Source organism: Hyperolius riggenbachi, chromosome 10, assembly GCF_040937935.1.
Source record: "Hyperolius riggenbachi isolate aHypRig1 chromosome 10, aHypRig1.pri, whole genome shotgun sequence".
In the NCBI taxonomy this organism is placed as follows: Eukaryota; Metazoa; Chordata; class Amphibia; order Anura; family Hyperoliidae; genus Hyperolius; species Hyperolius riggenbachi.
In genome coordinates, this window is record NC_090655.1 from 218,681,870 (window position 1) to 218,709,771 (window position 27,902).

The window sequence follows — 27,902 nt, forward strand, 5'->3', positions numbered from 1 at the left end:
ATAACCTGCCCCCCTCTCCACCCCAGAATTCCTGCATTGTGCCTCAGTACCAACACACCTGTATCCAATCATCTCCTTCAAATTTACATTTGGGGTACATCACTGCAGCATTGAGATATATCTGTATTATTTGTGCTGGAGTATAATATGACCTGGGAATACATCTGACAAATAACATTATTTCTTAAATTAGTTACATAAATAAATGAGATCCCTGGAAGATCCCATCCCAGTCACAGTGATCCAATCTCTCTGAATATCAGTCCTGTGTGTGTCCTGCTTAATATTGCTATAAGATAAATCCCGCTCTTCTTATATTACTGGACTTGTCAGTTTCCAGATTAGCGGAACTACCTTTATGTGAAAGTCTAACTGCCCTCCAGCGGTCTGGATCTTGGCTACATGTGGCTACTGTGACACTGGCCTCTGTGAAATGAAGATAATGATTCTGGCCTGCGTCTATAACAATAACATTAAGTATTCTCATTTAATACAGAGTATATACCCATAATAAACAGTCACTGATAGAATTGTCATATCTATAGCAATCACATCTAGTAACATTTCAAAGTAAAATAGAAGTTAGAATTGGCCATCAGAATGTAAGCCTGCCCTCATCCAATCTTACCAAGCCTGTGATTCACAGCCATGCAATTATACACAAAAATCACAGATGCATCCTCTACCTTAATGAACAGGTTTTTTTTTTAATAGTATTCTCTGAGCTTGTGATAGGCCAAGTGATCTGATCCAGACCATAATGCATTGCAATAGGCTGAGCAATCTGATCCAGACCATAATGCATTGCAATAGGCTGAGCAATCTGATCCAGACCATAATGAATTGCAATAGACCGAGCCTTCTGCTCCAGACCATAATGCATTGCAATAGGCCGAGCCTTCTGATTCAAACCATAATGCATTGCAATAGGCCAAGCCCTCTGATTCAGACCATAATGCTTTGCAGCTCAGATGTTCACAGCCAACCCATTGCTCTAAACATTTGCAACGAACTGTTTTTCAACCTTGAATAGGAGTCCGCTCGCATATTTTCACTAGAAGCATTAGCAAGTTTTAGACACACACGATAGAGTGTGCATATAGTAATATAAATCTGTTAAGCTTTGTGGATTCAGCTGAAATCCCCTCATATTTCCTGAATATAAATGTCTAAAATAGTAATTTGTGCCGGTGAATCCCTGGCCAAATGTCCTGGTGCACTTGCACCCTCACTCTGCTGATGCGCCCTATGGGAACCCTTGTATATAGACCTTCAGCTGCATTCATTTGTTTGATGTGTGTGTGTGGTGGACCTTGATTGAGCAGTCTAGGTGTATGCAAGCGGGCTGACACACAAAAGCAAACCTGCCAGCCTTGTCTTTTTTGCAATACATTCCTGCACTTTTGGTCAACATGCTAACCCCACACACCTGTGGTATTATACCATAAACAAACGTCTATGCGATTAAGTTCAGGTTTGCAGGGCTAGCTACACTCCACCAATTGGGCACCACAAAGGTACAGCAGCTTGTGCATTTTGCACATATGTAACTCAATATGTGTGTGTGTGGGGGGGGGGGGGATAAGCAAAGACACCCGCCTGGAGCTTTTTAAAGGCATTTGTTTGTGATACAGGTGTTTTTAATGTACCTCACATACAATTGTATATATAGTCCTAGTGACTCTCTTAAAAAAATGTGTCTATGATAGGGCTGAAAGATAAATCGAATTTAAACCGAAATCGTGATCACCAACATCACAATTTTGGAATCGTCAAAGTGACAATTATCGTGATCACATAAGTTCCACATGGGGAAGTTTGAAGAAATGGCTGCAAACCTTCCCCAAAGTCCCGGTGCGTGCGGCCCGCAGCTTTGGACATACCTACCGCTCGAGTCCAACGCTCTCCGTCCTCTATCATCGTCTGCCGGCTCTGGTGCTTGGCAAAACTGTGTTACTCTGTCACATGACCTACAGGAAGTATTCCGTGGATTAGAGCCTGCAGGAGGCGAAGTGGATAGACTGGCATCGCTGGACTCGTGCTTGAAGCTATGTCCACAACTGATGCAGCTTGGGGGACAGAGGAGGCACAGAGAGACACAGACAGTGCGGGCACAGAGGAAGACACAGAGAGAAACAGAGCGGGCACAGAGACACAAAGGGGGCAAGAGCGAGACTCAGAGGAGGCATAAAGAGGCAAAGGGGGCACAAATAGATACAGGGGGACAGAGGGGGAACAAAGCTTGATTTGAAGGAAATCGTGAATAGAATCGAAATCGCAATTTCAGACAGAAATCGCTCAATTCAATTTTTTCCTAAAATCGTTCAGGCCTAGTCTATAACCAAGACACCATTTCCTGTACATTTGTGGGACTGTGAATCAATACATGATTCTCGTGTTGCATTTATACTTTTCCCTGTACATATATCAGCATTGTTTGTCATTTTCCTGAATATAAAACAGAGAGACAGAGAGGGGGAAATCTCCTTTCCTCAGTTCAGTCTGGATGAATGGGAGCTTCTATATTTCCCACATCTGCGCTCACAGTAGGTAAAGTCCCACCTGCCTGGAATACTGAGCTATTTATTCATGCAAAATCCAGCACTGATTACATATAAATCACCAGAAGTTGTTCCTATAAACAGGAATGTACAGTATGAGGATTCAACTGGGATATGAGAGAGTGCAGGAGAGAAAGGAACCTCATGCTTACTTAATTCATTTTTTTTTTCTAGTTGGACTTGGACAAAAGGTTTTTTTTTTTTTTTCAACCAAACGAAGTATGTAACTATGTCAGATAAAACAAGTATCATGATAAAATGGCATCAAAAGGCTGTCGTGTGAAACCAGGATACAAACAATTCTTCTGAATTACAATATATCACTCACAGCAAGTGTGCTATGTTGAGTCAACAGGACAATAACTACTGGGCAGCACGGTGGCATAAAAGCTAGCACTCACGCCTTGCAGCATTGGCTCACCGGTTTGAATCCTAGCCAGAGCACTATCTGCAAGGAGTTTGAATGTTCTTCCTGTGTCTGTGTGGGTTTCCTCTGGGCACATTGTTTTCCTCCCAAACTCCAAAAACATGCATATAAGTTAATTGTCTTCCCCCTAAAATGACCCTAGACTATGATACATGCACTACACAATACATACATAGACATATAACTATAGTAGAGATTAGATTGTGAGCTCCTCTGAGGAACAGTTAAAGAAAAAGGCAATCTACTCTGTACAGTGCTGCAGAAGATGGCAGGACTATATAAATATTAAATTATAATAATACTGCCTGCCATATTGATAAGGATGAGAAATACAAACGTTAAAGCCGTATTAAACGGACATAATATTCTATAAAAATGTGTTTTTCTACTTTTTATAACCCATACAGCTATCATATTTGCTATTGTGCACAAATATTCTTATTCATTTAGAAATGACAAGTTCCCAAAGTACAGCTTATTTGCTCTGAAAGCAGCCATTGCATTTTATTCATTGCTACAGTATTTATATATTGTAATGTACCCAGTGAATTCTTCTGAGCTGTCTGCTGATCAGCACAGGAGGGGTTTCACAGCTGCCAGGGAATGTTTATATTCCTCTCTTGCTACAATTAAGTAAACACAAGATAATGTTACCACCTGTTCGGATTCAGATCTCACTGCAGGGAGCTTTCTATTGAAAAAAGTAAAGGCAGCCATACATCAGTAGATTATGGGCAGATTCGACACAGACAAATTTATCACTTATCGAATCTGATTAGAAAGAGATTTGCATCTCTGTCAAACTGCCCATATACTGCAGGTCGATTCCCGTCCTATTTCAGTATGAAATATTCAGGGAATCGGCCGCCGCTACCCCCAATGTATAAATGTGCCCCCTGTGTGTGTGCATTTATACATTACCTGTCCTGTGTCAGCCTCCGTGTGGTGTCCGTCGGCCCTATGGGTGGCTCTGCCCAATACACGCTGGCGACGGCAGAGCCAACCACAGGACGGATGGACACAACGCAGAGGCTGACACTTGCCAGGTAATGTATAAATGCACACACGAGGGGACACATTTATACATAAGGGGGCAGCAGCGGGGGGTTTGTCACTCGTTCAAAGCCAGCCACTGTACCACCACACACCTGATCAACCAACTTCGGCCTGACATCTAGCATCAGGCGCAAACGAGTAACGTGACCAATTTTGGCCTGAAATTGGGTGCATCGTCGGTCGGGCCTGCACTTGGCAGCGCCTATTTCCAACTTATTTGATAAAAATAATCCAATAGGTTGGTCGATCGGCCACCAAAGTCACCTAATGTATGGGCACCTTTGGCCCTGCATTTAACTGTTTGAATGCTGTTCTGCTAAAAAAAACTAAAAAACTAAAATAAAAAAAAATAAAAAAAAAATGGTAGTATATAATAAGCTGAAAATAATCTTTTAGAGCAAAGAAGAAATAGTCATTTCCTGCAGCCCATAACACAACATAACAGGCATATTATTTGCTGCCAAGAGTTGTTTTTACTCAGGAATCCCCACCCTGTGTCCTCCATAAATAGGTCTCTGATGTGATCCAAATGTAATTAATGCTGCAACTATTTCCCACACTCAGCTCTTCGCCAGAGTAAATTATCTTATACAGTATATGACAAGAAGAGATTTCTGTCAGAAAGATTTCCCACACTCAGCACAAAAATATAGACTCTCTCCTGGGAGCTACTTCTTTTACATACTGTATATAATTCCATTGCACACGTTTTAGAACAACACTATCAAATTTGAAAGCAAACCTGAAGTGAAGATAAGCTTAACAGATAATAAATTGTCCATGCAGTAACATACAGTTACAGGTTATAGTATAGTAGTTATAGTATATAGACTTTCTCTCATTCTTATTTTTACTTTATGGGGTTAAATTGTGACTGAATTCTGCACAGCAGCCATATCAGTGTGCCATAAAATCAGGTTCATTCATCTCCCAACAGAAACAAATTATCTTTCCATTACTCGTTATAAGTTAGATAAAGGTGTTTGGCTTTTATTTATAATTTCGGACAGCCATGGCTGATCAGTGACTGCAAATCCAGCATCATTTGCAAAGATAAAGCATTTGTGTTATTAACAGACATCCATGGCTACAATTACTAGGTTATGCCTAATGATGTGGATCCAGGGATCCATCTGGAGTCAGGAAGGAATTTTTCCCTTTTGGGGCTAATTGGACCATGCCTTGTGGGGTTTTTGTTGCCTTCCTCTGTGTCAACAGGGGTATGTGGGGGACGGGCTGGAGTTGTGCTTTATACTGGTTGAACTCGATGGACGTATGTCTTTTTTCAACCAAGATAACTATGTAACTATGTAACTCTTGCAATGCAAAAGCTAGAAAGTGAACACAGAGTTGTAACTAAGCTTGTGACTACCGTATATACTCGAATACAAGTCGACCTCGTGTAAAAGTCAACTCCAATAATCAACTCTCTTAAGCTGGAATTTTGGAATTCGCTATGATTGGTTGGCGGGGGGAGGGAACGGGTAGGGAAATGAAAAAAAAAAGTAATATTTATTAGAAAAAAAACAACAATTATATTAAAATAAACAAACATGCCGACAGGGTAAAGACCCCACCAACAGAGAGCTCTGTTGGTGGCCAGAAAGGTGTACAGCCTATTTAGCAAAACATAGCCTGGTCACTAGGGGGTGTAAGCCTACGGTCCTCAAGTGGTTAATGGCCGCACTTCGGGTTCAGGAGGGGTTAATGCCTGCACATATTATTGCACATTAACCCCTCCTGTCCCTTAAGTGCAGCCAATACCTCCTCCAGGCCCCCAAGGACTGCAATTATTCACCCCCTTTATGCAGCCCAGCCCAGTATTTCCCCCCTACCCCTCTCCTTGTTAATTGCTGTGGCCAGGACTTTCAGACATGTGTTTTCTTGGCATTTCCTTTCCTCAAAGTATCACTTACCACTGGGTAAATTGCTGCAAATGGGAATGTCACAATTAGTACACACAAGACTCAGTGTGATCAGTGTTGCCTGTGACTCTTGTATAAGTCGATCCCTCTACTTTTATGAAGTGAATCAGACCTAAATTTCTAGACGTATAATCGAGTATATACAGGGACTTTAACGCTTTACAAACCAATGCACCAAGTAGCACGAAAGAGTACTTATCATTATGTGTAAAAATAAATCTATGAGCATCTTGCAAGTAATTAAAAAAACAACTTATGGACACTTACGGCTAAGACATTTTCTACACTCAGTGTAATAATACTAGATGTTGCACTCTACCCTCCCTACTGGCTAAGATGGGAAGATGGAGAACAGTATGCTGTGGCCAGTTCAGGTTCATTGAAGGTGAAGCTATAAATCACTGATCCTTGTTTATCACCAGTGTGAGTTCTCTGATGTCTTGCAAGATCCGATGTACGTGCAAAACATTTTCCACACTCAGTACAGGAATACGGCTTCACTCCAGTATGTATTCGGTCATGAATGACAAGCTGTGATTTGTGCACAAAACATTTTCCACACTTTGTACATATATAGGGCTTCTCACCGGTGTGAGCTCTTTCATGTTGGCCAAGGCTTCCTTTATCTCTAAAACATTTCCCACACTGAGTACACGAAAAGGGCTTCTCACCAGTGTGCAATCTCTCATGAATGACAAGCTGTGCTTTCCATCCAAAACATTTCCCACACTGAATACATGAAAATGGCATCTCACCAGTATGTGATCGCTTATGACTGAGAAGCTGTGATATCTGTGCAAAAGATTTCCCACACTCGGCACATGAATGGGGCTTCTCTCCAGTATGAGTTCTCATATGTATGTCAAAAGCTGATTTATATACAAAACATTTCCCACACTCAGCACATGAATATAGATTCTCACCAGTGTGTAATCCATCATGTCTGACAAGCTGTGATTTGTGTACGAAGCATTTCCCACACTTTGTGCACAAATAGGGCTTCTCACCAGTGTGAGTTCTTTCATGTTGGACAAGGCTTCCTTTATCTCTAAAACATTTCTCACACTTAGTACACGAAAAAGGCTTCTCGCCAGTGTGCAATCTCTCATGAATGACAAGCTGATCTTTCCATACAAAACATTTCCCACACACAGTACATGAATATGGTGTCTCACCAGTGTGAGTTCTCTCATGTTTGACAAAGTATACTTTATCTCTAAAACATTTCCCACAATAAGCACATGAATAGGGCTTCTCAATATTGTGAGATCTCTCATGTTTGTCAAGATGTGCTTTCTTTAAAAAACATTTCCCACATTCAGGACATGAAAAGGGCTTCTCGCCGGTGTGAATTTTCTCATGGCTGACGAGACTTGATTTCCAAACAAAACATTTCCCACACTTAGCACATGTGTAAGGTTTCTCACCAGTGTGAGTTCTCTCATGTTTGACAAGATCTGATTTCTGTACAAAACATTTCCCACATTCATCACATGTATACGGCTTCTCACCAGTGTGAGATCTCTCATGTGTGACAAGCACTGATTTTCCTACAAAACATTTCCCACACTCAGCACACGAATATGGCTTCTCACCAGTGTGAGATCTCTGATGTCTGAAAAGATGAGATTTCAGACTAAAACATTTCCCACACTCAGCACATGAATAGGGCTTTTCGCCAGTGTGAAATCTCTCATGAACGGAAAGAATTGATTTCCGAGTAAAACATTTCCCACACGTGGAGCAGGAATAAGGCCCTACAGTAGTGGAAGAGCTTTGCTGGGTATGAGGCCACTCAGGGTTATACAGATGAGGGGAGTCTGGGGGAATATTTGGGGTAACCAGGACATCTGCAGAAGTCTCTAGTCCAATGACATCATCCGCTGTACAGTCTGTGGATCCAGAGAGATGAGTCCCTGAGAGGTTCCTGATGCTAGGACTCTGCGCTGTAAATAGAGAAACATCATCACTTCCTGTTAGAGAACTCTAAAGGAACACTTATCATTAGGGATGGTCAGTGAGCTGCTGATAATTCCAAGTTGATGCAAAGTGTATGCAAATTTATGTAGCTTGGAAATGGAGCAGATGCAGCAGCTGAACAACTGCATATAATTAGCATACAATTTGCACCACCTAAGAGTTACGGTATGTTTGTGGAGCAATATGGTTTCATTTACACCTTCTTATCATTGTATACTTGTGTCACTCATATGCCCCTTGTAAATGTACCATTTCTCTTTCTCATTCCTAATTGTGTAAATAAAGATATTGTGATTGTCACAGATGAACTGGGAAAAATGCAATCACAATTGGCTTTCTGCATGGATTGTGATTCACGTTACAATCCAGATTGTATGTGTAGGGGCAGAAGCCTTCTGGTCTGTCTATTCACGTTAGATACAATATTCTATTCTCAAATGACAGTGTGTTTTTAATTACCTGGAACAAAAGAGCATTACCCCCAGTCAGGCAGCTCACACAGAAGTGTGAACACTAGGCTGAAAATGAGCATTTTCACAGCCAGGGAAGCCCTAAAGCACAGCAGGAGCCAGACAAAGAGGAGACATAGCCTGGCATATTCCTTAACTGTATTTTATTATTTTTGCCTTTTAAAGACATACTGTACTTGTGACCTATATGAGAAGTATACAGTTTGATTGCTAGTAACCTGATGAACATTTTCAAATTTCTTTCAGGGGGCTGATATACACAGCAACCCCATTAATAAACTTCTCATGAAGGGAACATCAAACCCTATCCATGTCAGGTATTAATGTGATCCGTATTCTTTTGAGGTTTTAGAATTTGCTATTAATATTTGTGTGCGATGAATATTGTCTGAGATATAGACCAGTCCTATATTTGGGATTGAATTTTCCCCTCAAATGTTAGTGGCCACCCAGTTTCAAGCCCAGGGATACAGCCTGAGTTTCACTCTCAGAGCATGGGTTCAGCTGCAGTTCTCCATTTTGTGTACCATCACTGAAAATAGCACAGAATCCAAAGCTGGCTTCCATTTTGCTTGGACTTCCACAAAGGGGAGACTTCTTTCAAAATCCTTAAAGGATACATCCAAGCAAATAAAAAAAAAAAAAAAAAAAAAAAAAAAAAGAAGATCTACTTACCTGGGGCTTCCTCTAGCAGCTTATCTGTACCTTGCCGCAGCTCCGGTGTCCCGGAATCCCCAGCGCTGGAGAAGCAGACCTCTCCAGGTCGGCATCTACTGTGCTTGTGCAGGTGCAGTACATCTGCGCCTGCGGAGAATGCTCCAGGCCACATGCGCACGATTGGTGCAGCCGCGCTCTTGCACAGTAGATGTCGACATGGCGAGGTCGGCATCTCCAATGGAGGGGATCCCGGGACACCGGAGCTGCAGCAAGGGACAGATAGGCTGCCAGGGGCTGGGGGATGACTCAGGTAAGTAGATCTGTTTTTTTTTTTTCATTTTTGCTTGGACGTATTCTTTAAAATGGACCCAAATTAAAAATACAAGATTTCAGAAATAAAATCTATTTTCTAATTTATAATAATAAATAGCAGCCTTTTTTCAGCTGCATGATGACAAATATAAAATATTTTACATTTATTGGAGGAACCCCTCCCTTCCTTTTATATTGCCGGGACAGAATCCGGCAGACTGGTGGAGTAGGAGGTGTCCAACAAAGGAGGAATTGCTAATGGCTGCCCCAGTATAATCCTAGTTATGAAAAGAGAAGGGTGAAAAGCATGCACTGAAATGCTCATAGGCTTGAAGGAGTGTTTATTTATCTTTGTATGTGTCAGAGTGGTGCAACTAATTCTTTTGAATTAAAAAAATGTTTAGTTTGGGTCCGCTTTAAGTAATTATTTACTTTGTTTTTCCCTTTTATTTTATACTGTGGCTACTGTCTTCACAATTGTTACATTTAATAATTTTCTGTATATGAATTATTTATATTACCTTTAAAATAAAACAACTTAGGGTGATTTTTACAACTATATACCTGATTTGAGTACTGCAGAACGAATCCTATTGCTTCTGAAAATTTGCTACCTTAAGTATTGTATTGTTTCAGTAATAATAGATTGTTAACTTTTTTCTTAGCTCACACTAGCTAACGGGTCCCTCTTTTCCCAAATAAAAGTGGCAAAAAACTGGTGTCAGCCTTGCATCTAAAACCTTGTTTAGTAAAGTGTTTGTGTCGCTCCCACGTTCCCTTCTGGCTTGTCTGTTTGCCCAATTCCAGCAATTTCAGAGCATCGATTGCATCCACGAGATTGGATGGTCTGTGGGCCGGAGCAGATTGGGAGGCATTGAGCGGTTCAGCCAGTAGGGGGGAGTGTGACAGTGATGCTACAAAACACTAAATTATAGAAGCTGCGAGCAGTGGCATAGGGATTACCACAGCAGCCACTATGGGGCCAGTAGGCACAAGAAAAAGTATCCATATGGGCAATATGGATACTTTTTCCTAATCTCTGATGTGGGCGCATAGGAGGATATCACACACATTAGAGATTGCAGGACTGGGTAACAGCACTTCGTTTACCTTGGATGTTTACATGGTGATACAATATTTCTTTGAACAGCCCTGTTATTACTGTCTTGGTAGATGGATTATTCTATAAATGCGCTGATACTTTAAATCTACGTGATGTACATGGTCCATTACCCATTCCCTCTCTTATATATTTATGCATGGACTATTGATTTATATATGTGACATGTGGAGCTGCTTACCCTTCTAGAATTTTTATATAATTTCACACTGCCCCCCTTCCCATAGGATAGATTCCTTACCTTTGTGAATTGTACCCAGCTGCAAGTGCAAACTGCATGTCCTGGGAGAAAATACACCAATGGTGTTGGGGAGCAGCCAAGCCTCCAAGCTCTGCCACATGTCAGCTGGGAAATGAGGCCTGCTGTACATGAGCAAAAATGCCTCTGATGTTACCATGAAAATATCGTCCAATATACAGTCATGGCACATTGAAACAATGGCGCTGACTTTAGTGGTTAAAAGCAAAGCCCCCACATGCCAGAATCACCAAATTTGCAGAGTATTCTAAGGAAATCAGTGGGAATAAGGAAAACAAAATAATTCGAAAGCACCAGGTAGTTTTTGAAAAAATTGATTTGTAAGTTAGGATAGGAAAAAGGTTTTTAAACGTGGTTAAAAGAACAGATAATGTATCTACCTATTCATTGTAAAAATGTACATATATCAGCAGTAAGAGCAGTGAATTTCATGCTGGGGTTTCCAGGTGACCAGTACACAGAGCGTAATACTGACCATCTGGAAACCCGGTGGACATGGCAACGCTTTTGCTAGGGATTGCTGCACAGCCACAATTTAGCTGTATAAGGATCCCTAGCAAATACACCTATTATTAGCACTGATAAAAGTAAAATTAAAAAATAGGATGTGGGGAACCCCCCTGAAACCTCGGTAATGCCTAGTCAACCATACAGGATGGTATATCCAGAATGCAGAGCCTGGACATTGTGTGGGGCTCCTCAACCTGAGCTATACCAGCCTGTTAGTTCCATTACATGGGGGGGGGGGGGGCTTGTCCAATCCATGGATAAGGGGCTTATCCTCACCTGTGGTGCCCAAGAGCAGCAGAGACAACTACCCCCATGCATGTGAGAGTAGGCTCCGGGAGGAGGGGTCTTTTAATATTCGCAATTAACCATAAATACTCACCTTTTGTTAATACCACGTCAATATTCTCGGGAATATCCCACACCAAAATTCTCTCGTTATGCTGAATGGAGTGAGGAACAGAGGCTCTACATGTCAAGCACTGTTAAAACAGCGCAGGTAATTTGGGTGCCGCCGGCACCACCATAGGCCATAATAGGAATTACGGCTATAGCGGCGAACAGTAAGTAGCTTTGGTGCCAGCAGAAGATGGAGCTTAAGTTACTTTTAAAACACGGTAATTCAGCCGCCAGAAATAGCTGGAAGCCGAATTACATCATTCCCTACCATCCAGATGGACCTGGAGGGGGAATAGTAATTCCTAGAAACGCCGCTAGGACTTGTGCAGAAGCAGGGTAAGCCGTATAATGGCTTTATCCTGCGTCCAAGTCTCCCAGCGGCATATTCATAGGTACGCCTACATGTTGCCGCCAGCACTAAGTATAGCTGAGTGGGGGTGAGCTTACCACAGTGCAGGGGTTGCCAGGGGTGTCGGGCCAGGGTACTGTGGGTAGCGGCGGGGTGGATGCTACGTGTTTTGGCTGGAGGGGGGTGCCAGTTGCAGTCACAGGGTTGTGGCTTCCTATACTAAAGTATGCAAGCCCTGGCAGAGCATCCCCATTGGTCTTTTAACAGACCAATGGGAACACTCCTACCCAGAGAGACACTAACAAGCATAAACATCTCATACAACATAAAATGTCAGTGTGCTGCATTATCACACCATAAAAGCAGAGCTCTGCATAATACATTGATGAGCAAAAACAGATTTTTGTAATGCACTTCCATACACTGAATTGTGCATGAGACACATGGATGGCCAGCTTGGAGCTTGACGTGGATGACATGACTGCCACCCAAACATCTGACACTAACTAGCAGAAACATAAGGCCAATGCAGCAGCACCTGAGATTGTGTCGGTTGTGTTGCCAGCATCTGTTTAGGTTATCTGAGGCAACACGAATTGGCAATTTTCTGGCATCAATCTGGGACATCAGTTATGGGGGGCTGGTAGTTGTTATTAACCCTCAGGGCCGGGCAGAGGCGAGAGAGGCTCCAGCCTCAAAGTGCAGCGTAGGAGGGGGGCGCACAACTCACTCAGCTATCATTCCCCTATTGTGTTTGAGCAAAAGTGTTTGAGTTCCCAGTCCTTCAGGCTGGGAACATACTAAGCAGAAACACTAGTGTTGCGTAAAATGCAGCGTTAACACGTATAACCATGCCTGTGGAGTTGGTACAAAAATCCTCCGACTCCTCAGTTTAGGATTCCACCGACTCCTCGACTCCGACTCCTCTAATTTGCATACTACAATCTTGTTGATTGAAAGTATGTAACATGAAATTCGTCTCTTAACTGCCAAAGCTTAGGAATTTTAAAAGACAACTGAAGTAAGAAGGATATGTAGACTGCCATATTTATTCCCTTTAGTCATAGACTAAAACTAGTCCTTGGTAAGAGTACTTGTAAAAGGTACAGACCGGAACAAAGAACATCTATCAGGCCCTAGGCAATGTAACTGTGGGTACATGTAAGAGTGATGTGCAGGTACTCTGCAGGGGAATAAGGAGATTCTTCCTCTAAGATACATTCTTTATGCACAATCTGAACCAGGTTTATCGGTGATAGACAACACCTCTGTGTTCAATGTGCACAACATTCTCAGTGGATTCCCTGAAGCTCTGTGGGGAGTGCATATGTAGAGTATAGTACTACTGTGCAACAAAGTAAAACTGGGACAGAAGACAATTTTTTTTATACATCCCTGGGGCTTCCTCCAGCCCCCTTCAGGCTAATAAGTCCCTCGCTGTCCTCCTCCGCCACCTGGATTTTCTGCTATGAGTCCAGGTACTTGAGCCAGTCTGGTGTAGTGCGCATGCACACACTCCGCCGCCAGGAGCATACTATACCTGTGCAGCACTATTGTGCAGCTGCAGAATGCTCCTGGCTGTGGGGGCGGCACGCGGGCAGACTGCACTGATTGGCTGAATTACTGGGACTCATAGCAAAAGATTCAAGTGGCAAAGGAGGACAGTAAGAGATTCCTGTGTACACATCATATATACTGTATAGTCACAATCAGATATGCAAATCTGACTTTAAAAATACGGGGACTGCTTTATTGAAGGCAGCAGCACAAGTAACTAATTTTGATTGGTTTATTTCATTTTTGTGGACTAAGCACAGCTATTACTGTATATATCAATTATTTATGATGACTATTATCTGAGAAATAGAACATTTTATCATATTTTCTATTTTGATTACAGTTTATATTCATTAGGAGTCAGAGTCGGTGCATTTTTTCCCGACTCCGACTCCAGGCACCCAAAATTGCTCCAACCCCGACTCCACAGCCCTGCGTATAACGTCTGGTTTGGAATTTTTGGGTGCTGCCGGCTGCATCTACAAGATCTGCACTGGGAGTTCAGAGAGCTCGGTCCCCAGCTGCAATAAGAGGGACATAGGCGCTATCTGGTTGGGCACTCACTGACAGCCACATTGAAACCAGGTGAGACCTGATTTTAGCAAGAATCTGAGAGCGCCCCTTCTCTTCTTATGTCTTCCTATTGTGTTTGAAGCCTTTAAGTCTAATAGCAACCAGTGTGTGATGACTGGGGTGGGAGAGATGAAGGGGTGCACTTTGGTGTCTCAGCTTGGCTGCTGGAGGACCTTGTCCCGGCTCTGCTAACCCTCCTTACATTGGTCTGTTATTTGACCAATGAGGAGCCCCCAGCGGCACTTTCAAAGATGCTTTGTCAGGGCTTGCTATGCTTAACATAGCAAGTGCTGTTGGTGGTGTACCGCTGATATTTTTTGCTCGTTGGAGATCTTCAATAAGCATAATGAGAGGATATTGGTTCAGGACATTTCCAAAGATATTGGCAAACCAAAAATAAGTATTTATGGTTATTTAAGAATATTAAAAGGACATTATTCATTGTTTGGTGTTTATTTAACTTTTAACTCCTTGTGGAAGTGGGTAAAGGGCACTTTAGTACCTCTACACATTGCACCTGGGGGGGAAGGCCTATTGAGATCCCCTTGTTAAAGGCGACCCCCAGATGCTACCATGATCCCCCAAGGGCCTACACTCATAGGCTCGAAGGCATGGGGGATACCCCCACTCTCCTCCTGGGTGCCATAGGTGAGGATGGCCTGTCGTCCATTGTATGGAAAGTGATCTTGGGGAGACCCACACTATAATTTTGTCAGTGCAAACAATAGGTATATTTGCTAAGAATCCTTAAAGAAGAAGTGACACCCATGCTAACCTAGAAACAACACATTTATAACACATTTATCTACATAGTAGATAAATACTAGTTCTACATGCATAACAAATGTATTGTACTTTCCACGTTATGATTCCTGTGAATTTTATAAAGGAAAAAACAGAAAATCCTATTCTAGACAGTTTCCATCTTGGTTAACTTTGACCTCCTGACATCATTTCCTCCCTCACTTTTTTTCCTCCTCTTGCTAATTGTGTATTCGTTACCCGCCCTCCTCCCAGAGTCTTCAGACTGCGATCTATACTGGGAAGGAATATATTATAGATAAAAAGACCCCCTCCCCCCAGCATGCAACTGTTTGCCAATGGCAATTAAAGGGCCAGTGCTCCTAAGGTATGTGATAACTCAAAACCATAACAGCAGAAAAAGTTTTGAATGCAGGATTAGCATTTTTATCACTTAATACATTCAGACCAGTTGCTGTTGAAATGTGATTTTTATGGTAACAATCCCATTTTAAAGTAGATCATCAATTTTTTTTTCTTTAAAGTTTCACTTTCCTGGGATTTCTATTGGCCCCCTGCGACGTCCTGTCCCACTCCACTACTCAAAGATCTCCGGTCCCCCGCCATGGCTGACTTTCATTACCACCCACTTACAACTTGATAGCAACTGCACCTTCACCTTTACGGCCCTGGCCGCGTGTCTTCATTTGTGCACCCATGGCCGGGAGCGTCCTGCTCAGGCCCAGTATAAGGAAACCTCATACTGCACTTGCACAGGATGCTCCCGGTGATGTAAATGGGAGTGAAGGACATGAGCAGCCACGCAGTTGCTGTCGACTTGTAAGATGACAGAAGACCGGAGGATCCTTGAGGACCAGTGCGGGCACAGGACACCTGCAGGGGGCCGGTAGTAGCCCTAGGTAAGTGAAACAGTAGTAATAAGGATGTACTGATGTCCCTGGTGAAAGCATTCCCACTTCTACTCCCTTGTGTCCCCTTCAGTGCTTCCTCTGCACTTCTCATGTGCCCCCTTTGGTGCTTCCTCTGCACCTCCTGTGTGTGCCCTGCAGTGCTTCTTCTGCACCTCCTGTGTGTGCCATGCAGTGCTTCTTCTGCACCTCCTGTGTGCCCTCTTCAGTGCTTCCTCTGCAACTCCTATGTATCCCCTACAGCGCTTTTTCTGCGTGTCCTCTTCAGTGCTTTTTCTGCAACTCCTGTGTGTGCCCCCTTCGGTGCTGCCTTTGCACCTCCTGTGTATCCTCTGCACTGCTTCCTCTACGCCTCCTGTGTGGCCACTTCACAGCTTCCTCTGCACCTCCTGTGTGCCCCCTCCAGTGCTTACTCTGCACCTCCTGTGTGCCCCCTTCAGTACTTTCTCTGCACCTCCTGTGTGACCCCTTCAGTACTTTCTCTGCACCTCCTGTGTGACCCCTTCAATACTTTCCCTACACCTCCTAAGTGCCCCCTTCAGTGCTTCCTCTGCACCTCCTGTGTGCCCCCTTCAGTACTTTCCCTGCACCTCCTGTGTGCCCCCTTCAGTACTTTCCCTGCAACTCCTGTGTGCCCCCTTCAGTACTTTCCCTGCAACTCCTGTGTGGCCCCTTCAGTACTTTCCCTACACCTCCTTTGTGACCACTTCAGTGCTCCCTCTGCAATTCCTGTATGCCCCATTCAGTGCTTCCTTTGTAACTCCTGTATGTCCCCTTTTATGTCTCCTGTGTGGCTCATCTGTGTTCTGCTTTGGAGCTTATTTATTAAATATTTAATAGATTAATAGGGTTTCATTCATATTTCGTTGGGTGCCCATTCACTTGAAGCAACAGGATGACAGTGACAGTTCATCTGATGTACAATGTGCTGCATCTAAAGCAATTCATAAGGGAGCCGGTTTTGGCAACTCAACTAATAGCAGTCATATGGTGCTAGGTAGGCGAGGCTGGGGCAGGATACTAGCCAATCGTTTAGTAGTAGCTTATCCACTTATTACAGGATAGTACAACTAATTTAATCCACACATGGTAGATTTCTATTGGTTGGAACATGTCTGTGATTATAGCTACATGAGGCAATTTAGTGACTCTCAGATTTGGAAAGTTCTTATCTGATCAGCATTGCATTTCTGCTGTGAGATGTATCAGAATACTTCTTACTCATGCATCACCTCTCCTCTCCACAGAACAGGGTACTCCAAAGCCAGCAGGGAGTCTGTACTGTTACGATTTGTAAGCTGTGGCCAAAAACAAGTTAGCAAAAATCTAACTTTAGTGTGCAGCATAACCCCCAATATGGCCAGTCTGTGAGCAGTGACAGTCTTAACAACAATAAAGATACACTTTTATTCTAGATACACTGCCGTTTACTCACCTGCCCTGCCCTCTGTAAGAGTGTCCTCCTCTTTACTTGTCCCCATCATGTCACCATGATCCATAGACTGCTCATCACCCCACTCATACATCTCATCTTCTTCTTCTTTAATTGTCCTCATTATGTAACCCTGATCCATAGAAAGCTGATCACTCTTCACATACATCTCTTCTTCTTCCTCTTTAATTGTCCTCATTATGTAACCCTGATCCATAGACTGCTGATCACTCTTCACATACGTCTCTTCTTCTTCCTCTTTAAATGTCCTCATTATGTAACCTTGATCCAGAGACTGCTGATCACTCCCCACATATGTTTCTTCTTCTTCCGCTTTAATAGTCTTCATCATGTAACCCTGATCCATAGTCTGCTGATCACTCCTCACATACATCTCTTCTTCCTCTTTACTTGTCCTCATCATGCCACCCTCCTCCACAGATTGCTGATCACTTCTCAGACACGTCTCTTCGTCTTCCTTTTTAATTGACCTAATTTTGCCACCCTCCTCAGAGTGCTGATCACTCCTCACATAAGTCTCTTTTTCTTCCTCTTTAATTGTCTCCATCATGTCACCCTCCTCCTCAGACTGCTGATCACCCCTCCCATACGTCTCTTCTTTAATTGTCCCCATCATGTCACCCCCCTCTATAGACAGCTGATCACTCCTCGTATATGTCTCTTCTTCCTCTTTATTAGTCCTCATCTTGTTACCCTCCTCAATAGATTGCTGTTCACTCCTCACATATGTTTCTTCCTCTTTAACCACGGTGTTTACATGCATCAGTTCTCCACTGTAAGTGCAAAAACAAAAACAAAAAAAAAAAAAAACAACAGATCATTTAAATTATGAACACAGATTATTGCATATGCAGAAGGAAAAAATAGGGTATACACAATAAACTATATACAGTGTTCTCCCCAGCGCCTACTAGCCGGGCACGCCGCCCGGGTAAGATCAGCGGCCGCCCAGGTGGCTTAATTAGCCATGTGTCCGTCCAGAGACATTTGATTATATGCATGCGTGCACGCCTGTTAGGTCACGGGTAGCTGAAGGCTCTCTTTCTTTCCCTCCCTCCTACCCATTGGTGCCTCCCTCCAGCCAGTAAAAACAGAGAGGAAGCCCAGTGCTCCCCGCCCCTCACAACTCCATCCAGCCAGTAGAAGCAGCAGCCGTCACACCAGGGAGGAGAAAACATCTTTGCTCTACACACAGAATGCACGGGCAATGTGCACGGCAGAGTGACGTTACACAGTGACAGCTCAGTCACTGATACAAGTCACTCCAGCACACCTGTACTGCTGAGGACCTGACAGCTCAGTCACTGATACAAGTCACTCCAGCACACCTGTACTGCTGAGGACCTCTAACTCTTTCAGGCTCACTGTTCACCAGGCAGCCAGGTAATTAACTTACAAAAAAAAACAAAACAAACATGGAGCAGTGTAAAGCACTTCTCCGTATTTCAAAGAGAGGTCACTTAATGTGGGAAGTTAATGGGGAGAAGTGTGTATCCACACATAGAATGAGTCAAGAATATAAAAAAGTGCCAACTTCTACATTGTTCTCTAAAACTGACAGTCACTGGTGGGAGGGGAGGGCTTCTTCTAGCAGTCTTATCTGGTCCCTTTCTGTGGTTACACTACCCTCCAGGCTGCTGCTGTCCCCTCCAAAAGATCTCCAACCACAGCTGGTCGCAGGCTACTGTGCATGCAAGGTCTCAGCTGTGCACCTCTCTCATTTATGCTCCTGTAGTCTGGAGCATTCTGCGTTTGTGTATTTTAATTATGCATGAACTGCGCAAGCACAGAATCATCCTGGCCACTGGAGCACGATTGAGAGAGGTGCAGACGTGCCAGCAGCCAGAGTGCATAAAAAAATTCCATAATTATCCATGAACTAACTAATTAACATCTTATTGACCGCCCCTACTCCTCTATATTTAAAGGACTTCTGAGGTGACCAGCTTAATCTATCTTTATTTACCTGGGGCTTCTTCCAGCCGCTAGAAGTCGTCTGGGTCCCTCGTCGATGCTCTGGTCCGCCTCGGTGTACTGCGTAAATACGGCGCTTCTGCTCATGCGAGCGTCATCTGGTGCATACTGAGAAGAATGTGGAGGCTAACATATTTATTTTGTTTTAAACTACAGTGGAGGAAATAATTATTTGACCCCTCACTGATTTTGTAAGTTTGTCCAATGACAAAGAAATGAAAAGTCTCAGAACAGTATCATTTCAATGGTAGGTTTATTTTTACAGTGGCAGATAGCACATCAAAAGGAAAATCGAAAAAATAACCTTAAATAAAAGATAGCAACTGATTTGCATTTCATTGAGTGAAATAAGTTTTTGAACCCCTACCAACCATTAAGAGTTCTGGCTCCCACAGAGTGGTTAGACACTTCTACTCAATTACTCACCCTCATTAAGGACACCTGTCTTAACTAGTCACCTGTATAAAAGACACCTGTCCACAGAATCAATCAATCAATCAAGCAGACTCCGAACTCTCCAACATGGGAAAGACCAAAGAGCTGTCCAAGGATGTCAGAGACAAAATTGTAGACCTGCACAAGGCTGGAATGGGCTACAAAACCATTAGCAAGAAGCTGGGAGAGAAGGGGACAACTGTTGGTGCGATTGTTCGAAAATGGAAGGAGCACAAAATGACCATCAATCGACCTCGCTCTGGTGCTCCACGCAAGATCTCACCTCGTGGGGTGTCAATGGTTCTGAGAAAGGTGAAAAAGCATCCTAGAACTACACGGGAGGAGTTAGTGAATGACCTCAAATTAGCAGGGACCACAGACACCAAGAAAACCATTGGAAACACATTACACCGCAATGGATTAAAATCCTGCAGGGCTCGCAAGGTCCCCCTGCTCAAGAAGGCACATGTGCAGGCCCGTCTGAAGTTTGCCAATGAACACCTGAATGATTCTGTGAGTGACTGGGAGAAGGTGCTGTGGTCTGATAAGACCAAAATAGAGCTCTTTGGCATTAACTCAACTCGCTGTGTTTGGAGGAAGAAAAATGCTGCCTAGGCTATGACCCCCAAAACACTGTCCCCACCGTCAAGCATGGGGGTGGAAACATTTTGCTTTGAGGTTTGTATTTCTGCTAAGGGCACAGGACAACTTAATCGCATTAACGGGAAAATGGACGGAGCCATGTATCGTGAAATCCTGAACGACAACCTCCTTCCCTCTGCCAGGAGACTGAAAATGGGTCATGGATGGGTGTTCCAGCACGACAATGACCCAAAACATACAGCAAAGGCAACAAAGGAGTGGCTCAAGAAGAAGCACATTAAGGTCATGGAGTGGCCTAGTCAGTCTCCGGACCTTAACCACCCTGGCGTTCTGATTAAATCGCCAGGGTGGCTGCGGGAGGGTTTTTTTTAAATAAAAAAAAAACTATTTCATGCAGCCAACTGAAAGTTGGCTGCATGAAAGCCCACTAGAGGGCGCTCCGGAGGCGTTCTTCCGATCGCCTCCGGCGCCCATAATAAACAAGGAAGGCCGCAATGAGCGGCCTTCCTTGTTTTGCTTATATCGTCGCCATAGCGACGAGCGGAGTGACGTCATCGACGTCAGCCGACGTCCTGACGTCAGCCGCCTCCGATCCAGCCCTTAGCGCTGGCCGGAACTTTTTGTTCCGGCTGCGCAGGGCTCAGGCGGCTAGGGGGGCCCTCTTTCGCCGCTGCTCGCGGCGAATCGCCGCAGAGCGGCGGCGATCAGGCAGCACACGCGGCTGGCAAAGTGCCGGCTGCGTGTGCTGCTTTTTATTTCATTAAAATCGGCCCAGCAGGGCCTGAGCGGCAGCCGCTGGCGGTGTTGGACGAGCTGAGCTCGTCCAGACCGCTCAGCTGGTTAATCCAATAGAAAACCTATGGAGGGAGCTCAAGCTCAGAGTTGCACAGAGACAGCCTCGAAACCTTAGGGATTTAGAGATGATCTGCAAAGAGGAGTAGACCAACATTCCTCCTAAAATGTGTGCAAACTTGGTCATCAATTACAAGAAACGTTTGACCTCTGTGCTTGCAAACAAGGGTTTTTCCACTAAGTATTAAGTCTTTTATTGTTAGAGGGTTCAAAAACTTATTTCACTCAATGAAATGCAAATCAGTTGCTATCTTTTATTTAAGGTTATTTTTTCGATTTTCCTTTTGATGTGCTATCTGCCACTGTTAAAATAAACCTACCATTGAAATGATACTGTTCTGAGACTTTTAATTTCTTTGTCATTGGACAAACTTACAAAATCAGTGAGGGGTCAAATAATTATTTCCTCCACTGTATACCAGTTGACTGGCAGCCCTGCTGATCAATTTGGCTGCAGTAGTGTCTGAACAACACCAGGAACAAGCATGCAGCTAATCTTGTCAGATCTGATGTCAAATACACCTGATCTGCATTAAGGTCTCTTTCACAGTGCGACGTTAAAGTCGCACGTTAGAAAATGTTTTAACGCACAGCAACACTAATCTGTGCAACATTCACAGTGCACACGTTGCGTTTGTGTGTAATGTGTAGCATTATTAGAAAGTGCTGCATGCTGTGCGTTATACACGTTATTAGCTGCGTTAGACTGTTTGCACATCCTCAGTACTAACTTGGAAGCATACTCTTCATTGCTTGTATGCGACGATAACAGGACATTAAAGGATACTGCAGCCGAAAGCTACATGCTAGCTTTATAGTGAAGCCGCTGGAGCGCACACGCAGGAGGCGGGGGAGTGTCCGTACTTCTGGCATCATGATGCGATGCCAGAAGCGAAGATTACAGGACATTCTGCACATGTGCGGCGCAGTATGTCCGGGTCAGGGGTCAGGAGAGTCGGCCAGTACCGGGAGCTGTGGCTGACGAGCGGGACCCGACGGCAGGGAGCGAAGGGAGCGGTGAGTATGTCCTTTCTTTACCTACACAATGCAGGTTTTATCTCTCTGCAGCCTTTCGGCTGCAGTATCATTTAAGTTACGTTGTAACTTTTTTGGGACGTTGTGTTGTAAGCTTGCAGTACGACTTTAACATTGCATCAAACGGCAACGTCCCACTATGAAAGTAGCCTAAAGTTTTTTAAGGGAGCAGAAGACTGGAGCACACTGTGACAAGTAGCTATAAACTAATATAAATCCTTCTTTTAAAGAGACTCCGTAACAAAAATTGCATCCTGTTTTTTATCATCCTACATGTTCCAAAAGCTATTCTAATGTGTTCTGGCTAACTGCAGCACTTTCTACTATCACTGTCTCTGTAATAAATCAATGTATCTTTCCCCTGTCAGACTTGTCGGCCTGTGTCTGGAAGGCTGCCAAGTTCTTCAGTGTTGTGGTTCTGCTATGAACTCACTCTTCCTGGCCCCTCTATGCACACTGCCTGTGTGTTATTTAGATAAGAGAGAAGCTGCTCTAATCAGCTGGATAAATCGTCCTCTGAGCTGGCTGGGCTTTCACATACTGAGGAATTACAAACAAGGGCAAAGCTGTTTGCAAGAAGAAAAGAGCAGCCTGAAACTTCAGTGCATGGGGGAAAGAAACACACAAATGATCTCTTGAGATTCAAAAGGAATGCTGTATACAGCCTGCTTATGTATGGATGTATTTTCTATGTGTGGACATACTGTACATCAACCTACTTCCTGTTTTGGTGGCCATTTTGTTTGTTTACAAACAAACTTTTTAAAACTGTTTTTAACCACTTTTAATGCGGCGAGGAGCGGCGAAATTGTGACAGAGGGTAATAGGAGATGTCCCCTAACGCACTGGTATGTTTACTTTTGAGCGATTTTAACAATACAGATTCTCTTTAATACTCAACATGGAGGTGGGGGAAGGGAGCAATACTGCAGTGTTGACACGCCTACAGTGAGAAAGAAATGGCATTACTGGGGTGAGGGGACATTACATACTGGAGGATAATGGCAATGCTGGGGACACTAGAAGAACATGACTATACTGGGAAAGAAATTTCATTACTGGGATGGAAGCGCTGGAGACTTGGGTACAGCCTGCGCTGTCATAGGTCATAATGTGAATTATAGCTATAGTGGTGCTCAGTCAGTAATTTTGGTTCTGTCAGAAGACGGAGCACAAATTACAATAAAAACACTGTAATTCGTATGCCAACAATAGCTGGAAGCCGAATCTTTCCCCACAATCCACAGTGACCTGGAGGGGGAATAGTAATTCATGCCACCGGAGCTTCTGCAGGAGCAGGGTATGCCATTTTTCGGCTTTACCCTGCGCCCAAATCTCCCGGCGGCTTAATTATTTGTATGCATTGGGGTAGGGGACATTACATACTGAAGGATAATGGATATGCTGGGGGACACGGGGAGGATGGCTATACTGGGAAAGAAATGGCATTACTGCAGTGGAGGGCATTACATATGGGAGAATAATGACACTGGTGGGGGACACAGGAAGAATATGGCTTTAATGGGGTGGGGGAAGTTACACATTCTAGGATAATGACACTGGTGGGGGACACAGGAAGAATATGGCTTTAATGGGGGGGGGGGGGGGTGGCATTAGTGGGGTGGGGGAAGTTACACATTCTAGGATAATGGCACTGCTGTGGGAACATGGCTATACTAGAAAATGAAAGTGACAAGTATACTGTGACCTCCTCTATAGCAGAGTATGTCCAACCCGACCTCTGCTGTGCTCAATATATAACAAGAATCACACAAATTACCTCTTCCAGTAACGACTCCTCTCCACTTTCTGCAACTTCTTATCCGGCGTTACATCACATCCTGTCTTTGGCTCCATTTCCTGTCTTTGGTTTCAATACTTCCTGTCTTTAACTCCATTCCTTCTCTCTCTGTGTTACTCCTAGCCGTCTTGTATTTGTGGTGAGTAGGAGAACTGCAGCCTCTGTTTGTGTAATATCCATCCCTCATGCAATATTATTATCATCATCTGTGATTACACAGCATCCCCATCCAGAGAGATGCATCTAATAATAATAATAATAATTATTATTATTGTTAGATTCTTATTTCTAGTCAAGAGTCATTTTCATATATCTCAAACACTAGTGAACTAAATTATCGACTTGTACAGTAAATACCTCAATAAATGTAAATTATAAAGAACAGAGATATGTTGCAAAAATGCACTGCTTTAATTGCTCAAAATGAGCTAATCAATTATAAACATAATGTGCCTATTCAAAACACCCCTTTCCCAGTGCTACCCTCTTAAAAAAACAGACAGAAGTCCATATTGCACAACCCCGCCCCTAGCAGCCAAAAACTATAATCGCATAGTTATTGGCTGCTAGGGGCTGGGTTGTGCAATATGGACTTATGATGTCTGGTTTTAATAGGGGGTAGCACTGGGAAAGGGGTGTTTTGAATAGGCACATTATGTTTATAATTGATTAGCTCATTTCGAGCAATTAAAGGGGAACTGAAGTAAGAGGTATACAGAGGCTGCCATATTTATTTCCTTTTAATCAATACCAGTTGCCAATGCCTGGCAGCCCTGCTGGTCTATTTCTCTGCAGTAGTATCTGAAAAACACCAGAAACAAGCATGCAGCTAGTCTTGTCAGATCTGACTTTAAAGTCTGAAACACCTGATCTGCTGAATGCTTGTTCAGGGGCTATGGCTAATAGTATTAGAGGCAGAGGATCAGCAGGGCTGCCAGGCAACTGGTATTGATTAAAAGGAACTAAATATGGCAGCCTCCGTATACCTCTTACTTCAGTTCCCCTTTAAAGCAGTGCACTTTTTTGCAATATATACCATTTGTATTCATTTTTCTTATATGTATTTGGTGCGCATTCACACACACTTGCTGCTGATTATTTTTATATAAAGAGTAGAGTATACAGAAAAATAAGTGATGTTCGGTATTTTGAAGAAAACTTGTAAGGGGAAAAAGTTCCCCTGGGGTGTACTTACCTCGAGAGGGAAGCCTCTGGATCCTAATGAGGCATCCCCATCTCCCACAGCAGGGGGGCATCCAGCATTGGCAGCCCCCCAAAAAGAACATCCCATGACTGATGTGTGCAGTGGCTGGTTTGCTCAGGCGCCTCTGTAGTAGAGTGAACCTGATTGGACTCGGCTATTTCCGTCAAACCGGTAGCCTGCTAGTCCACCTGCACGCACCTTCGACAAGTGCCGACATGGACATTTTTTGTCTATGAAAGAGAACTGCAGACCTAGGTGTGGGTGCTGGTGCAGGATTCCCAGGCAACCTAAATCCAGTAATCGAAGGAGCAATTACATCTGGCCAAAAGGGTTAACGATCGTTATGGGGCCTGCGAGTACATATTTTTTTCTGCCCTATGCCTTGGCAGAGGTGACCTTGCAGGCCCTGAAACGATTGTGGGCCCTTTCGGGCAGATTAAGTGTATGTGTGTGATTGGACAATAAACTTCTGCATTAAGTTCCAGCAAGTCTATGTGCGGACTCCTCCTTCGATTAAAGCACATTTTTGGGGAAGCCAATGCTGGATCCTCTCTGCTGTGGGTAACGAGGGAAACCTCGTTAGGATCCAGAGGATTCCCTATCCCGAGGTAAGTACTCCCCAGGGGCATTTTTTTACTGCAGGTACACTTTAAGACCAACCTGGTGCTGGTCTTAAAATACCACTACCACTGCTGTAACATCACATGGTAACTTACAAAGGAGACAGCCAATAGGACAAGTCCCCTTGTCCTACTACTCACTCCATTTGATCCCATGCACTGCTGAGCAGGATATCACAAAGCAAAAATAAATAAATACATAAATAAAAAATTGAGATGCAGGAGCAGAGGCCTGCTTAAAGGGCTAATGAAGTGAGAGGGATATGGAAGCTGCCAAATTCATTTCCTTTTAAGCAATACCAGTTGCCTGGCTATCCTGCTGATTCTCTGCTTCTAGTACTTTAAGGCTACTTACACAATAAGACGTTGCATTAGGTACTACGTTAAGGTCGCATAACGTGCACCTAACACAACGTATGGTGGTGCGGGAGAGGACGTTAGAGTGAGCTGCGTTAGGCGGCTCTATCCGCATAAGGTCTACCAGAGTGGCGCTGATTGGCCGGCGGGACCTCGTGATGCGGAGTGAGACACTCCGCATCACGTGGTCCCGCCGGCCAATCAGCAGCCGCCAGTGCATATTAAGTAGCCATGTGCACGGCTACGTAGCGGCCTCTCCCCGCCTCCTCTCGCCCCCCACTGAGCATGTGCAAACAGTCTTACGCGTCTTAAGCCGCTCAAAATGCACAGTACGCTGCACTTTGCCCGAACGTGCAGCGTTACTGTGTAACGCAACGTGGGCAGTGTGAACAGCCTCATTGACTTTGTAGTGCTGTGCGGTGGGCTGCGTTACAGGCTGCACTAACGTGCGCCTGTAACGTCCTGGTGTGTAAGTAGCCTTAGCCATAGACCCTGAACAAGCATGCAGCAGATCAGGTGTTTCTGACATTATTGTCAGATCTGACAAGATTAGCTGCATGCTTGTTTCTGGTGTTATTTATTCACCACTGCAGCCAAATAGATCAGCAGGGCTGTCAAGCAACTGGTGTTGTGTAAAAGGAAATAAATATGGCAGCCTCCGTATCCCTCTCACCTGAGTCCGGATACGGAATGGATTTTTTCCTTTTAAAATAATACCAGTTGCCTGACTCTCCTGCTGATCCTGTGTCTCTTGAGGTGCGTACACACATGCGACTATAGTCGTTTGTAACGATCGTTCCCCGATCTTTACCAACGACGATCGTTACAAAAAACGAACCACCGACTATTAAGGCAAACGACGAACGAGCCAAATCGCTACAAAAGAAAGTTCTGTCTCGGCGGATTTTAACCAACGACGATCGTTTACAAAAGTAGTACATCGTTGGAAACGATCGTTCGTACTAGGCTTGACATGCGCATTTCACTATTTCTTCGTGAAACTTCTCATTTTTATGCGCAGGCGCAATAGTTGCTTTTTTTGATGTAACGTTCGTTCTAACGATCAGATCGTTACACACCTTTTAAAACTAACTTTACTTAGGTCGTTCTTTCATCAATTAAAAGTTCGTTCGTCGTTCTCAACGAACGATCGTTGTCGCATGTGTGTACGTAGCATAATACTTTCAGCCACAGCCTCTCAACAAGCTTGCAGATCAGGTGCTCTGACTGAAGTCATACTGGATTAGCTGCTTGCTTGTTTCAGGTGTGTGATTCAGCCACTACTGCAGCCAAAGAGATCAGCAGGACTGCCAGGCAACTGGTATTGTTTAAAAGGAAACATCCATATCCCTCTCAGTTAAGGGTCCACTTAATGGTGGCCATACATGGTACAATTTCATACAATGTTACCATTTCAATGTAATATAAGGGAACTGCCTAAATTATCCTTTCAGGGCTCTCTCACACCAAGACGTTGCATTTTAGGGGACGTTAAGGTCGCATAACGTGCCCCTAACTCAACGCATGGTGGTTGGACGCTACATAGAGACACATTATGCATCTCTTGGTGCGCCGTTTTCGTTCGATACTGGTGCGTCAAAAGACTGTGGAGACCACGTGATCGGAACCCTCCGCATCACGTGGTCCCGCCAGCCAATCGTCGCACAAATCGGTCGCTCCAGGAAGTAAACACGTGACGTCACACAGTGCAGTGAATATTAATTAGCCATGTGGCTAGGCACAGTA

General features: G+C 43.9%; 2 protein-coding genes across 3 annotated transcripts in view; both read right to left on the minus strand.

Moving 5' to 3' along the window:
- Positions 1 to 27,902, minus strand: part of LOC137534492 (uncharacterized) — a 106,706-nt gene that overhangs the window by 40,097 nt on the left and 38,707 nt on the right. The gene's annotated exons all lie outside the window — the stretch shown is intronic.
- Positions 5,902 to 27,902, minus strand: part of LOC137535796 (zinc finger protein 721-like) — a 43,569-nt gene continuing 21,568 nt past the window's right edge. Inside the window, exons 4-6 of the mRNA XM_068257698.1 lie at positions 23,955 to 24,038; positions 17,258 to 18,048; positions 5,902 to 7,915 (exon numbers count right to left, since the gene is read on the minus strand). Coding sequence (XP_068113799.1) covers positions 6,294 to 7,915; positions 17,258 to 18,048; positions 23,955 to 24,038 — 2,497 coding nt within the window. The 3' untranslated portion in view covers positions 5,902 to 6,293. The remainder of the gene's footprint in view (positions 7,916 to 17,257; positions 18,049 to 23,954; positions 24,039 to 27,902) is intronic.